Source organism: Carassius gibelio, chromosome B8, assembly GCF_023724105.1.
Source record: "Carassius gibelio isolate Cgi1373 ecotype wild population from Czech Republic chromosome B8, carGib1.2-hapl.c, whole genome shotgun sequence".
NCBI lineage: Eukaryota > Metazoa > Chordata > Actinopteri > Cypriniformes > Cyprinidae > Carassius > Carassius gibelio.
In genome coordinates this window covers 13045619-13060602 of record NC_068403.1, presented here as the reverse complement: position 1 = coordinate 13060602, position 14984 = coordinate 13045619, and the positions used below count along the sequence as shown (strand labels likewise).

The 14984-nt window shown below is 38.2% G+C and overlaps 1 protein-coding gene, 1 non-coding gene and 1 pseudogene across 4 annotated transcripts; 2 read left to right on the top strand and 1 right to left on the bottom strand.

Annotated features, from left to right (window-relative positions):
- Window positions 1–20: 20 nt before the first annotated feature.
- Window positions 21–419, bottom strand: LOC127964290 (small Cajal body-specific RNA 2). Its single transcript, XR_008155029.1, has one exon. It is a non-coding gene; the product is annotated as a small Cajal body-specific RNA 2 (non-coding RNA).
- A 336-nt stretch (window positions 420–755) lies between these two features.
- LOC127963032 (protein FAM107B-like) lies at window positions 756–3406 on the top strand (annotated as a pseudogene).
- Window positions 3407–4379: 973 nt separating this feature from the next.
- inavaa (innate immunity activator a) lies at window positions 4380–14190 on the top strand. 3 transcript variants are annotated; one of them, XM_052563943.1, is made up of 10 exons: window positions 4380–4503; window positions 8574–8687; window positions 9035–9168; window positions 10354–10476; window positions 10673–10904; window positions 11019–11072; window positions 11215–11413; window positions 12101–12253; window positions 12666–13356; window positions 13447–14190. In XM_052563943.1, the coding sequence occupies exons 2-10, from the start codon at window positions 8633–8635 to the stop codon at window positions 13528–13530; spliced, it is 1725 nt and encodes a 574-aa protein (XP_052419903.1). In that variant the 5' UTR covers window positions 4380–4503; window positions 8574–8632; the 3' UTR covers window positions 13531–14190. The 3 variants fall into 3 exon arrangements, with proteins under 3 accessions (XP_052419903.1, XP_052419902.1, XP_052419901.1); XM_052563942.1 differs by having other exon boundaries at window positions 11188–11413; window positions 12104–12253; XM_052563941.1 differs by having other exon boundaries at window positions 11188–11413.
- The last annotated feature ends 794 nt before the right edge of the window (window positions 14191–14984 follow it).

Sequence of the window (14984 nt, the reverse complement as noted above, 5' to 3'; positions counted from 1 at the left end):
CACACTGTTAGAAGTAATGGTGAGATCAGAATCGCAGTTATACTCAGTGAACAAGCAGATCATACTGGACCGAGATCCAGCACCCTGCCTGTTCTAGTATATCTGATAGATTCATCACTTCTTACCACAGTTTCAACTGTGAATGCCCCGAGTTTAGTGAAAAGCCTCACGATCATCGCTACAGAAGCTCCCGAGTCGGTTATTATCATCTCTGTATCCGAGCGGGGCAACAACACGGACCAGATCAAATAAGATCATGGTGTAGATTTTTTAAATGACCTAATACTCACTCACTCACTCACTCACAAAACACAAATATTCAAAAACACAAACAGCCAGTATCATACTCACTCCACACACACACACACGCGAACACACATTTACTCAATGACCTCACATCCTGGTTGACGTCAATAAGTAGCACTCATGGGAAGCGTTTAAACAACCCTTAAAAAAAAATCACACTGCCCTCTTGTGACTGCTTACGGTAAGACTTTATAAATTGAGGAACATGGGCAGTATGTATATAGTGTTCAATTAATTTACATTATAAAATTATAATTCTTATAAATGAGTGATTGTTAGTTGATGTAACTTAAATGTAGAGGAATAAACCAAGCGTAATACTACATAATTTGGACAAGATTTAATATTGAACAATAATCCCATTGGTTCAGAAAACAAATAGCCTACCTCTTAACATGCATTTGCCTATTTAACTAGCATACACGGATGTTTCTCTGTCTTTTCATTTGTCTTGCTGGGGAAAATATAAAGAGATCAAGAGTTATTTTTTCCAAGGAAGGGATACAGTTAAAATCAACACGGTAATTAGTTAATCTGACATCCTACGTGCCTCGTATAGGTTCAGGTTAATCTGCAATGGCGTAATGAGCTTAAACGTAATGTCTGCAACAAGCATCACTGAACATAAACAGAGCAAACGCTGACCGAAGGCTACAGCCTCGACACTGGTCGCACAATGCTGGACCTGAACCCAACAAAAAAACAATCAACTGTATGCGTGGAGGTAAGTGGTCCTAAAAATAAATAAATAAATAAATATGTAGTTCGATTGTCTTCGATGAGTCGTACGTGAGTGGTTTCTGGTGTTTGAAGTCACCATATTTTAGTAAATGAGTTTAGTGTGTGTGTTGGCTTATTTTTTTTAATGGGGAAAAAATATGATCCGGGCAACTAAACGTCTTTATTATCCAGTTACACTTCCATCGTTCACTTTAAGAGAAACAGTTTTCTGTTTTGCTGCTAGTTTAATCATTTATAACGCTTATTTGCACTGACTACAAGCCTAAGTCTGTCTTATAAAATGTTTCGGGAGTTATTCATTGTGTTGGTTTAACAATGCACAGTCTTCACAGTAAATTGTGTTCCCATTTAATGGGGTCACTACCAGCAAGTAGTTTTCATGATCCTATCACAAACCTTTATACAATATGATCATAACTTGCATGAGTCATTTACTTAAGTAAATAGTCTGTCATGTTGGTTTAGGAGTGTGGAGATGGGACAGGGGTGTGGCTGACACACAAATGGCCCTTGAGCGTGGCACTGTTGGACCAGAATAAGCTGGTTTAACCCGGTCTTGGTTATAAACTCCATTCTCTGGGCAGGATGCCCAGAAGATTAACGTCTCATTTAGAGGTGGACTCGTCAAGGTTCCTAAAATGTTCCTGTAGACCAAACAGTCGAGTATAGCGCTAACATTGCCAAAATCATAGGTTCAAATGGAATGCATGTTCTGAGCGTATTATGCAAGTGGATTTGGATTAAACCATTTAGATACAAAAAAAAGTGTCTAAAACGCAGCTTAAGTAAACCGTTATTGTCTTGATCCACATTATAGTTTATATTCTAGTGTTAGAAGTAATTTTGCAAGTCTATGTATATTTAAGTTTGTACATTTTTAATGCTTTCTAAGAAGTCCAATTTTGAACCTCTTTCCTCTGTCCTGTTTTCTGTAATCATCATTTTGGAGCCGGTGTTTCAGAGGTCAGGAGGTCAAAAATAACTTAATAGAGCCTCAGTGTTGAGCTATAAATGGCCCTCTTTGCTTCATTCATTCTGTTGGTAAATGAAGCCAACATGCATTAGGAGGCAGAGCATGTCATCTCAGTCCACTGACCTGATTTGATTCTGCGCTTTCATCAGCAGGTGCACATGCTGGCGCATTACACTATTTTAATTGCATGCTAGAAGTAACTCATTCATTTGGGTAAATGTATTTACTTATACTTTAGTGTACCAGTATTTTAATTTAACTTTTTTTTTTTTTTTCTCTCTCTAGCGGCCAGGATTCAGACATCACCGAAAAGGTACAGGCACTGACTATGCTCCGAGTTTAATTTGCGTTGTATCATAAACCTGTCTACATAATTTTAGACCTCTTACAATTTGCCTCTCAAACAAATGTCAAGTCATAAGTGGAGATTTGGTGTTCATGTCTAGAATGTTTGCTATCTTTTTCAGAGAATTATGAGTGTCATTCCCCTGTGTCCCAGCAAAGCACCGACAGTGGAGATGAGTTCACTCAGCTCAGGAAACTAAATGGCTCACCCGGCGAGTGTCCCAGTCGCCAGAATCTCCATAAGGAGCTTCTGCTCAGCCACAAGAGGTAAAGAGTAACATCAGACATGTTTACTTTGCAAATGAAGTAAACCAACATAACCCACAAAGAATAAAAGCCTGCACTTATCCATGCAAACTGTGACCCTATGCCTTTTTTATTTTATTTTTTTTCTAAGAGGCCTGTTGTTGGAAGAGAAACCCGAACTGCAGCGTGTGTTACAGCAGAGGAGGCTTGACCTGCACCGAGAGGAGGAACTTGCCCTCCGACCTCCTTCTGACCTGGAACAAGAGCTCCGTAAAAGACAGCAGAAACTGCAAGAGGTACTGGCCAATCTCTGTCTGCTTGATGTTCCTCATTACTGAAATGGAGGTCAAGAGGTTTGCCAGATACAAGACCATACTTTTTTTTTTTTTATATATATATATATATTTATGTATATGAAGTGGATTATTGTGGCTATGTATTTTGTTGCGTGGAATTGCGCATATCATATTTTAGTGTCTTGTAAAGTTGACTGTTTTATTTCTCCACAGTATGAGATGGAGGAACAGAGGCGCATAGAGGATGAGAAGAATGTTCCAGAATTTGTCAGAGTGAAAGAAAATCTGCGTCGCATACAGCTGACAGAATAAAACAACTGAAAGGACATAGAGAAGAGATACGCCTTGTAATTTTTACTGATTTCATATAAAAGGGACTGTTATGAAATGAAGTTGCATACAGCTATAACGTAGTTTAGTAATTAAGCCCTCTGTTTAAATGTACTGTATTGTTGTGTAAACTTGAGTCAAATTAAAGCCATTAATGTCTTTTATAACATTTACGGGCCTTTTTTTTTTTTTTTTTTTTTCTCCACCGTTAATAGCCTAATACTTTTTAATACTATGACTTTGATCACCTGTTTGACACAACTTTAGTCATACTTAAAATGAAACTTTCATATTGGAAAAATCTTTCTAGGAATCAAATGACAACCTCCAGTCACATCTCATCCGTAATATAACATGGTCTTTTCCTTTAAATAATAATAATAATAAAAAAAAATCCTTCTCCTACAGTCTAAAGACGATTCGGTGTCTCGCTGCCTTTGCATTTACAGGTGCCACTTTTGCACCTCGCCAGTGCGGAGAGAATTCTCCACGGACTTTTCCTTTCACATGGAAATGTCCCGGTTTAATTAGCTGATCTTTAAATTCAGAGAGGCACAAGGATAGAAAGTCTAACCATCTGCCGTAGTCCGCCTTTATCAGGAAGGTACAAGAGGCAAATGAGAATCAAATCGACAAAAAAATAAACTTGAGTCATGTTGTGCTCTCAAACTGTATATATTTATAAGCTGTCGAGAGTTACTACAAATACTCTTTCAGGAAATTATTTTGATCATTATCGGTCATGTCGCCATGCAGGAAAACAATCGAGTTGTGGCCGGGTGCCATTTCAGACACCATTCATACAGTCCAGAGGACTATTCGCCAGCTGTCCTCTTGTTTTACTCTTATTGTCTCGATTTTGTCTCCATAGACTGTGGTTTTCTCCCGCTGGCTCTTTTAGACACGCCTATGGCAGAAGAAGCGTGTGCTGCTTCATTCGCGATAGGGTGCAGTTTCAGTGGTATCGACCGGTTTTGTACCTCTAAACTTAAAAAGCACAGTTGGAAAAAAATCCTCAATAACATGTAAAATATGCATTTACCAATGTTAATATGTATGTTATTTTTAAATAAAAATTGGAGAATATTTCAGATACAGGGTGAGCCCCCCCAACCCGCGCACATATACAGTTGGTATAGTCCAGTGGCTTTTGGCTGGCTTGAGCAGACTCCACATCCAGCTGCACTGTGGAGTCACCGGCACGCGCGCATCTGCGGGAATGGATTGAACGGAGGGTGTGTATTGGGCTGGATACTGCAAAGAAAGGTATGGTAAACATTTATATTAAGAAATTACATTTGTATTATCATTTTTTGTGGCATAAATTGATTTCATATGTAAAATTATATTTTATTAAAGCTTTGCACAAAGACTCCATTCAATCATTCATTCGAAGGCATGCGCCAGATCTTTGATAAGCTCTGTATTCTTGTTCTTAAGTATGTTTTGAGTGCATTTATGTTTTTGGGACTTAAACCTACATTTACAACAGACTATGGACTAGTGCTGTTTATAAGGTCATCCAACCCTTTCAAAGCATGCAAATTATTATAGACTGTCACTAGTAAAATGAAATCCGGATTGCATGATATTTATGGGGCCTGAGTTGGTTTAGATGCTGGTGGCATAACTGCATTATGATTGATTAAATGTAATACCTACTACAATAATTATCTTCAGAAGCTCCATGCATTTAAAAGACATGTTTCTTAGTGCTTGTGAGTGTTGTTTACCATTGAGCCAGATCCACTGGTATTGGTATAGCCATTCTAGACATTAGGTCTGTTAAAATTTAACTAAAAGGAACATTTTACCTACAGTTCAGGCCATTATTATTTGTATAAAGGCATACAGGGTTGATCCGTTCTCCAGAAATACATGGTATATCTTAATTAAATTTATACTGGAATACAGATTGAAGTGGATGTCCATTCATAAAGGAGAATGAGTCTGTGTTTACACTTGCTGAGAAACATTCTTTAATCTACTAGGCAAAGGTGCTTTCATCTTTGAGAGGGTTTTGTCATGCATTCTGATTAATCGCTTCACTTTCATTGAGTGGCACAATGAAAGGAGAGAAGTGGAATTACAAAGACGGTCTTTCAAGTCTTGTCACACAACTCACTCTTTCTCTCTCTCTTCTCGCTCTCTGCCATGTTTTGCATGGCTTCATTAACAATCGACTGGTTTTTGGCTTTGCACCAGCTGTGGAAATAAGTCACTAAATTCTGTCACTCCCATAACATCTGCATCCACACGATTCAGCATCTCTATAATAACAGGCTCTGCATACAATCTGGGTCGTGTTCAAGTCTCCCGTCATACTTTCCAAGCTCTGGCCCTCTCTGGGAATTCCAGACCTGGCCGCAGTGGTAATGAAATTGGCCGAGTAGGCATTCCAATAGATCACAGCCCCACAGACTCATGGGAAAGGGTGTTTGGGAATCTGGCAGAGGTGACATGAGAATTGAAAATAGGCTTATTCGCTGATGTCTCATCTTTACGCTCGACTGCAAGAGAGGATGGGTGGATCTGTTGTGTTATTCTTCTGCTGCTGAGATTGCTGTCAAGAAGACTACGTCCTGTCTGCTCTTCTGGGCTTAATGTGCTTTGTAGTCTAGACAGACCTATGGTGTTTTCAGGGTGGAGGGCATTGCGAGTGCAGTGTGTGGGTTTGAAGGAGTAGGTCAACCAAAAATCAAAATCTGTCATGATTTACTCATCAACAGTCAAGGAAAGTTACTTAGTGGCCATTGGGAAATTTTAGGCATGTAGTGACATCTATTTGAATTGTGGATCTCAAAAACTGCTTGCCGAGCTCATATTTAAGTGCATATTTATGTGCTTTACATACATGGCATGTTTACATTATTATTAGATAAAATACTTATTGCAGTGAAAACACAAGTGTTATTGTTTGTCTTTACTCTTTACAAGTTCCATGCATTACAAAAACATGTTAATCTTCTTTGTGTGAGAAACAAGACCAATTCAAGACACTTATTTGAATAACTGCTTTGAAATGGCAAGGAAAAGAGCAGCCAGCACAGTTCTCAATATTTCTTTGCATTTGTTCCATGGCAGAAAGTCATACAGGTTTTCAAAGATGTGAGGGAGAGTCAATGTTGGCAGAATTATAATTTAACTAAAGTGCTTGCAACTAAACTTTTTGTTTAATAAAGCACAGTTTGTCACAGTGACCTAATTCCTGCGGCAGTATCATCAGCCTTTCTTTTGCCCTCTGTAAGTCTTGTTGTATCAGCAGATACTGTCCTCTTAGCAAACTGGCCACTCGGGCTTGTTGACACAGAGCTTCGCTGGTGTTTTTTCAGTCGTTGGAGTGGCTGATGGAGCAGGCTGCTGCTTTCTATTGTGCTGAGCTGCATCCATCTGCATGAGTTACAGAACTGAACAAGGATGGAGCCTTTAGAAGCTTCACAATCACATCCTGTCAAATTCCCCCCCTCAGAACTCAGGAAGAGGGATGATAAGGATCCACGCCGACTCATTAGTTGGGATGTTGTCCCTAGTGATGTGGGTGGGCAACTAGATTTTACCCCAAAATAGCATTTATATAAATTCAGTGTCTGTCCTAGATTTTTGCGGGCTTGACATCAGCGCTCATTAGATATAACAAGGAGCCATGGGCCCTATTTCTAAAACACACATATGATTAGATTTGATCCTAAATTCCATGGATTTCATTCAATATGTCCAAGCTGTTCCATAACCTCCATACAAATGTTTTGTTCCATATATACCAGTAATTCAAATAGACCAACACTGCTTATGAAAATGTAAAGATAAAAAAAGACAATCACAACATGTATAAATATGATTATATGTGCACATTAGTCATTTTAAATGTGTTGTGGGTTTTACATGATTTAATTTAATTCATTAAATAGATTACTGATATCCTAAAATGAATTAAATAAATAAATAAATAAAGGTCTATGTGTACATGTTAGAAGGATATATTTAGGAAATGTCTTTTGTGCAATTTGTATTAATGTTTTATAAATCAGTCATAGGAATATAAAAAAAAAACTGTTGTACGTTCACATTTAGGATCATTCCATATCTTTATAAATGAGTCCTAGGTTTGATAATGGTTGATGTAACTTGCCTTTTCTTTCTCAGGAAATTAAACTTGAAAAAAAGTAGTGTAGCAAATGTCATAAATTGAACTAATATCTTCCTCAAATCTTGTTACTGGATATGAAAGCATATTTGTAATCCTGGAACTCAAGAAGATGATGACAGTTCAGTCATAATTTACTCATCCTCATGTTGTTCCAAACTTTAGGCCACTTTCCTCTGTGGAATACAAACATTTGAGAAAAAAAAAAAAGTCTCATTATTACTTGTTTTCCATATAATGAAAGTCAGTAGAGTCCAGTGTTGTTTTGAACCCCAATGACTTTCGTTTCAGTTCTGCCATAATATATTCACTCTCATTTCTGGGTAAACTTTACCATTAAACAGATCAATACAACATTTCCTGCTTGACTGATTCCTTTTACATCTGTATGAGGACCCGATTTGTCATTCAAACTCTGCCCAATGCATTAACATGTTCCTTTACACTAACCGAACAAGACTTTATGAAAATGTCACAGCAGTATCTCCTCATCTTGTTTTCTCGCAAAATCTGAGACGTCACAGTCAGAGATCTTTAAACGTTATTTCTAACAGTCCTTTCGAAAAACATTGCCTGTAAGTTTTCTTCATGGAAATAAGAGAATCCCTGACATGGTTATCTAAGCTATCAGCATGTCCCGCCTGAGGCTGAATCAGCATGGACACATTGTTCCACTTCAAAGCTGCGGCGAGTGGGCACTGAAAGAAAGAGAGGGGGTCTTGGAGAGAACAGGTGCAGTCTTTGGGAGGAGGAGAGTCCCTTCTGCCATCTGTTGACTTCTAGTTTTCCCCCAAACACACTTCATCACAATTCACACACGCCTGTTTGCTCATAGTGATCCAGGTTGCTATGGTGCTGTATGGGAAGTATAAGACCCCCACATGTGTGCGGTCAACTCTGGGCGCGCGGCTATTGTGTTTTGAGACAATCAAACATTTTGAAGGGGGGTTGCTTGTGTGTGTGTGTGCCCAGACTGAAATAGGGGTGGATGAGGCAAAAGGCCGGTAGCTTTGTCAGATGTGGAGGAGACCCTGAGGTGCTCAGGAGGTTCGGTTTTTCATAATCGCATGGCCACAAGCCACTATTTGGAAGACAAATTTACTTAGGGGTTTCTGGACTGGATAGCAGTAGTAAATAGAGAGCTCTTGAAATCAAACAACAGATTTCAGTCTTTTCTCTTCCCCATCAACAGGTCACAGCTGCAGACTGAACTCTGAGATTGTTGAAAACGGCAGAGTAACAAAAATAAACATGGATTGTAAGGAGGAGATCAGTGACTCTGACAGCGGGATCATTTTGAACTCTGGTGAGTGCTTTTTTCCCAGTTTTTTTAATGATAAATTATATTTAGGAGGTAGGAGAATGCATATCAGTAACAAAAATGTGGTGCTGTAGTCCCCCAAAAAACTAATTTTTATCAGTTAACCAGTTATTAAACATTAGTTAAAATTGTATAGCTTTATTTTATCAAAATGTATTATTTTGCGTGTGTTTATAATAGATCATATTAACAACACAGGATTTGGAGGGAAGTCTTATACTCAGAATCTAGTTTCTTACATGAGCGCTAGAGTTCATTGTGTCAGGGCAGGCCAACTGCTAGCCCCCTGTAAGTGTGTGCTCTTGTCTAATAAAAATCTGTTGATTATCCAGGCCCAGACAGTCCCACGTCTCCGGTGAAGGACCTGAGCACTCACACACGTGCCATGAGGCTGAAGCAGCAAGCCCTTGAGGACAGACTGGAGCTTTGTGTCCTGGAGCTAAAGAAACTCTGCATTAGAGAGGCTGTGAGTGTCCAACAAATGTGCCATCAGTATTGCCATCTCTGCTTCATAAACATCATGTATCATAATTATATATATATGTATATTTTTTAAGCATGGGGCTTATATTTACATGTAAATCAAACCATCACAAATAGCTGAGGGTCTGTGGAAAATTCTTGAATTGTGACCAAAAATCGTCTTGGAAAAACTGGCAGCCAATATGATATTTACCATTCATTTTCTCCATAGAAATTTCATAAACGTCTTCCATTTTTTAAAGATTTTCAGTCTTTAAGATTTTTAAGCCATGAACCAAAGAAAGATAGCTTAAAGACAAGATAAAACGCTTGATTTCCATTTGAAAAGACAACATGAACCAGGGTCTGCCAGTACTTTGAGACCATAAAAGGGTTTTCTTAGTTTAGAGCAGTTTAAGTCTGGCCTAATTAACTAATGAAGCATAATGACATCTATTTAGGCTAAACAATTACACTACTATTTAAAAGTTTGGGGTTGGTAGAACTTTTTTTTATGACAAAACTGTAACATTATGAAATATTATTTCAACTTAAAATAACTTTTTCTATTTGAATATATTTTATGTATTCCTGTCATGCAAAACTGAATTTTGAGCAGTCATTACTCCAGTCGTCAGTGTCACATGATCCTTCGGAAATTTCTAGTATGCTGATTTGCTGCTCAAGAAACAATTTTTATGTTTATCAATATTGAAAATGTTTTTTTTTCTTGCTTGAAAACCATGATAAAATCTTACTAATCCCAAACTTTTGAAAAGTTGTTTGTATTACATAAAAGGATAAGTTCCTTTGCAAACACATTGTGCCGTAGTTTCAAAAGAATAGGAAAGTTTAAGCAGGAAAGTCAGCTGGCCCATAACCGTAAATCTGATTGCTCTGATTTAGCTGGGCTTTTTCTTGTTCTCAGTACAGCCCTTCAATAGAGACATTAAAGCAATGTCCAAGAAACAGATGCTGCTTTGCATGTTAGCCCACATGCCTGTCATTCACTATTGGCCAAGCAGGGAGAAGATTTAAGGGTCCAATCATTATACCATAGAAACCTCTTTGTAGACATTTCAACAAGACGAGCATCTGCTCGCTCAAAGATTTCTTTGGTTTGGTTTGTATTGACTAACAAACATAAGGTTTGTTTTCTTTGAGATTAAAATGCCCTTTGTTTTAACAGGAGCTGACTGGAAAGCTGCCCCCCGAATACCCTCTCCTGCCGGACGAGAAGCCTCCGCAAGTCCGGCGACGCATCGGAGCCACTTTCAAACTGGATGAGGGTTTTATTTCACAAGATGGCGAGGTATTGGCCACAGTTTCTACACAGAGATTACTTTAATAGCTTTAATGCAACTGACTGTTATTTGAGCCTACCTGGCTAGTTTTAAATGTTATTCATGATGGTGAAACGGTTTCACTTATATGGAAAAAGATTTTTACGAGGTGAGTTTAATCCACATTTTCAGCATGCGGTTACCCCCTTAAATGTTTGTCTCCAGGAGTCTGAGCTGCACGCGCTCGAGGCTGATCTCGCCCTGCAGCGGCAGATTTATGAGGCAGCCCAAAAGCTCTCCCTCGAGGAGCACATCAGCAAACCGGTGAAAAAAAGCCGACTGCAGCAGTGTAAACGTGAAGAGAAGAAGCTGAAAGAGCTGCAGGATGCGATACTGAAACACCGCATCAACCACGGCTGTGTCTCTCCACAGACCTGCTATTCTTCCAGACAGAGAGGTCAGCCAGTCGATGCTCATATAAACTAAACTTTCCACATTTTACCAGTGATTGACTGTATTACTAAAAATATTTGATGATTTGAATGAACAAATATTTGTTGGTCCATTCCAGATCTTTGTATGTCTGATGACAGCTCGCTGTCTGATGCTGTTGCCTTAGATGATGGTAAGCAAGCAACCCTATATTTCCTCAAACTTTCACACTCCACTGTATGTGGAAATTTGATGTCTAGGATTCTGTAGGAGTTTGCTAATGTGGAAAAATGGTCTTTTATCTACAGACTCAGACTCTGCTCCCTTTTCTCCAGCCGTTCTGGGGTCTTCCATGGACAGCGGTTTCCAATGTCTGACTCTCTTGCCCAAAAACGGCCCAAAGCAATCGAGCTCCAGTTCCAGTCTGGACTATGATGCCTCACCCATCCAGAACTCTCCATGGAAGGAGTCCAGCCTGGACCAGCCCTACCAGAAACAAAAACCTTCTCACTCTGTCTGCAGCAGCCGCTCAAGGTACGCTGGGATAGTCTAGCTTCTAGAGTCCCATGGTAGATATTAAATTGCAATATAAACATACCTTATAGATGAGAGCTGTTTTAAAGGTACTCGATAAGAGCATTTGGTTAACATACACCTTACAGTTCAAATGTTTGGGGTTGGTAGGACTTTTTGTGACACTTTACTTAAAGCCTTTATGTATAATGCATTAAAAAGGGTTAAGTGTATAATGCATTATAATTACTGACAATGTGCGTTGTAATACATTATATCTTTTCATAAATAATTATAAACAAATTTAAAATGCACTATTAACTATGGTAACAATAATTAATGAGATTATAAACTGCATTACAAGGCATAATTAATGCATTAAAACTACTTTTATTATGCATTATACATAAATGCTTTAATTAAAGTGTTACCTTTTTTGTATATTTGGAGGAAGTGTCTTGTGCTCATCAAGGATGCATTTATTTAACTTACAGTAAAAACAGTGAAATTGTGAAGTGTTATAACAATTTAAAAGGTCTGTTTTCTATTTTAAATATTTACAATGTGACGTATTCCTGTGATGGCAAAGCTGAATTTCCAGCAGCCATTACTCCAGTCTTAAGTGATCCATCAGAAATCATTCTAGTATGCCGATTGGGTGCAGAAACATTATTATCAATATTTAATACAGTTGTTCTTCTCTGTTAGCAGCAGTCCAACAGGCTCACCAACAGACACAAGAATGGCAGAACTTCCTCCAGCACCCCAGTTTGTGTTTAAGAGTGTGCGAAACAATCAGCCAAACAGCGCCCCCTCCACCCCAGAGCTGCCACTGCGCCGACAGTTCTCACAGTCCTTCAGGTAATTCATGTACTTTAGGATTGCCTGAATACATGGCTCAAATTGATATATAGACTGTTTTTAAAACTTGTGAAAGTGAAATATACTTTGAGAAATACATACCAAAAATATTAGTGAAGCAGATGCATTTAAATATTTTTGTTACACTTTAAGGTGACCTTTTTACAGTGTAATCATACATTTAAGTACTGAGTAATATTAATTAACTAAATGTATTTACTTTATGGGTTGGGTTAGGATTTGGTTTTCTTGCATGTAATTATGCATAATTTATTGTTATAGTAAGTACATGTAACGTGTACCAAGGACTCCTTAAAAAATAAAATGTTACCAATATTTTAAATGGATGTTTATTAACTAGCAACATATGTATTTGTACTTTACTAATCTGTTATCATCTCCACTCAAATAGGCTTCCCAGAAGCAAACCAGAGTTGACCAAGGCCAGTTCAGACCTGGGACGGGGCCGGACCAAGTTGCCACAACGACGAGTGACCGATTTCACATTAGCCTACTCAGTTCAACGTTTATATCAGTGCAGCTCTGAAGACAGCAGCTCCGAGCTTTCCATTTCCTCATACAGCAGTTCCTCCAGCCGAGAGATGACCACCGAGACACCTAAACCCTGTCCGCCTCCATATGGCTACCATCGCACCACTCCAAATAAAGGACCAAGCCAGATCCACACCCACAGTACACTCAAAAACAACAACAAAAACCCACCTCACCTTGTGCCCGGCCCCAATCGAGTTAAGATTATCAATGGGACTCTACTTCAGGCAGACATGGCAAGGCTGCAACAGAATTCACAATCTGATCCTGTACATACTAATAAACCTCAACATGTCGGGGTTACCTCACCCAAACAAATGCTCAAGCCTCCCCCGCCATACACAAAGGTGGTCCGTACGACATCACTAAGAGAATATCCCAACCACCCCAGCCGTGTGCTTCCTCGAGATTTGGTATCAGGGGATCTAAAAACCTGGCACCAGAAAAACAATATAGGCATATCCAAACCCCGCTCACTTGAACGGCAGGGATCGATTCGAATCAAGCGTCCAGAGCCTCCGCCCTACCACCAGATTCCCTCTCAAAAACAGGTAAAGATGTGGACAATGTGTATATTTTTTAGTACCAGTTTCGTAAATGAAATCCATTCTTGTTAAATGATGAACATACCTGTTTCTCAGAAGGTGATTCTGCAAAGGGCTTCGGATGGAACGCCGCTGCAGTGGTATGAAGAAGAAGACTCTGAGATCGTGAGTCAGGTGTAACCAGGTAGAAGAAACCCTGGAGGAGATGACACAGAGAATAAGTGAACTCTCATTGTACATGTTTATTTTTATTTATTGAGCCAATGGACTCACCAATGTAATCTGATTATGTTCATTCTCACGAGACTTTTTGACCAAGTTGGAGCTGAGCCAGTGTATTCTTCGATTCCATATATGCCTACATTTGTGATTAAATATCAAGTCTAAGACTTCCTTGTAAGGCATCATGCCTTTTTGTTTATGATGAATGTATAATATAATTATTTTATTGATGTCAGGAAAGTGGGGCCCACCTTTTGCAAATGAATGCCCTCATGGAAATGACATCATTTAGTATATATTTGTGTCTGGTACACGATTCTTCATAATTAATGTATTACAGAATGTCTTCGTTTCCCCATGAGTTTAATTTAACACATTATGAATTAATATATTATTTGTCCATATCTTTTATTTGTGAATTAATATTGCCCTTTTCCTAACACAATTTTTTTTTTAATTAGTGAAGTGTTGCTCTGCTACTGTAATACGCATTGTCATCTGTGAGTTTTAATGATACAAAATGCAGATGTTTTACTTCCTGTTTGTACACTAACTAATTATTAAATATATTTTATATTATTTATAACACACTTTAATAAACAATATTACAGATCCTCACTATTGCCTTGTGCATTTTTTCATGTTTTGAAAACAGACGTAGAGCATACATTGACATGAGTGCCAGTGCAAGAGACCATTTCCAACTAGACATGATACAGTTTGCCCTAAAACAAAGTTAAAACGGTAAGGTTTAAAAGGTTTATTCTTTAAACTTTTTCCCCATGACTTTGGAAAACTATTTGCCCATGCTTAAGGTTACCTGCTTTGCTTTTTTTTTTTTTTTACAAATGTGGGGTCCAGCTCAAGTACTCCTTGCCTAAAGAAATGTGAGACATGGATGTAGTAATTAATCACTCTTATACTGCAGTAAGTCAGCATAAAACATCATGCACAACCCATTTTATTCCGAAATTGTTTGTATTCCCAAGTAAAAAATAAAAACAAGGATATGAAACAAGGAAAAAATGGCAGGACATTAGAAATGTGTATAAAGTCAGTCAATAGTTTAAAATTTGATTTTACATTGACACAAATTCACTGTATATATTTTATAAATGATTTTATTGTGAATGGGTCATCTGTGTATATCATTGGTTTAAATAAAAGTCTTGAATTAAGACTCCAGCATATTTTTTCCTGATGATATGTTTTCTCTGATGTACATCACTGACTATAGTGCTGATATATTTTTGCAGGCCAACCTGAGAGTTAACCTCTCACTGGTTCCCAAACCCAATGGGATTTTGAATTATTGTAGAACATAAGCTCAAACTAGCAAAAGTTTACATTCTGTTCATCATTATAACATTCACAAATGAACACAACTTTAAAAACGTAAAAAAATATTAAAA

Bases quoted from the DNA above. Each gene is read 5' to 3' on its own strand.
- inavaa (XM_052563941.1), top strand. From the start codon at position 8,633: ATGGATTGTAAGGAGGAGATCAGTGACTCTGACAGCGGGATCATTTTG. The intron at 10,477-10,672 runs GTATTGGCCACA...GTTTGTCTCCAG, and splicing joins TTATTTCACAAGATGGCGAG to GAGTCTGAGCTGCACGCGCT. The intron at 11,414-12,100 runs GTACGCTGGGAT...CTTCTCTGTTAG, and splicing joins GTCTGCAGCAGCCGCTCAAG to CAGCAGTCCAACAGGCTCAC.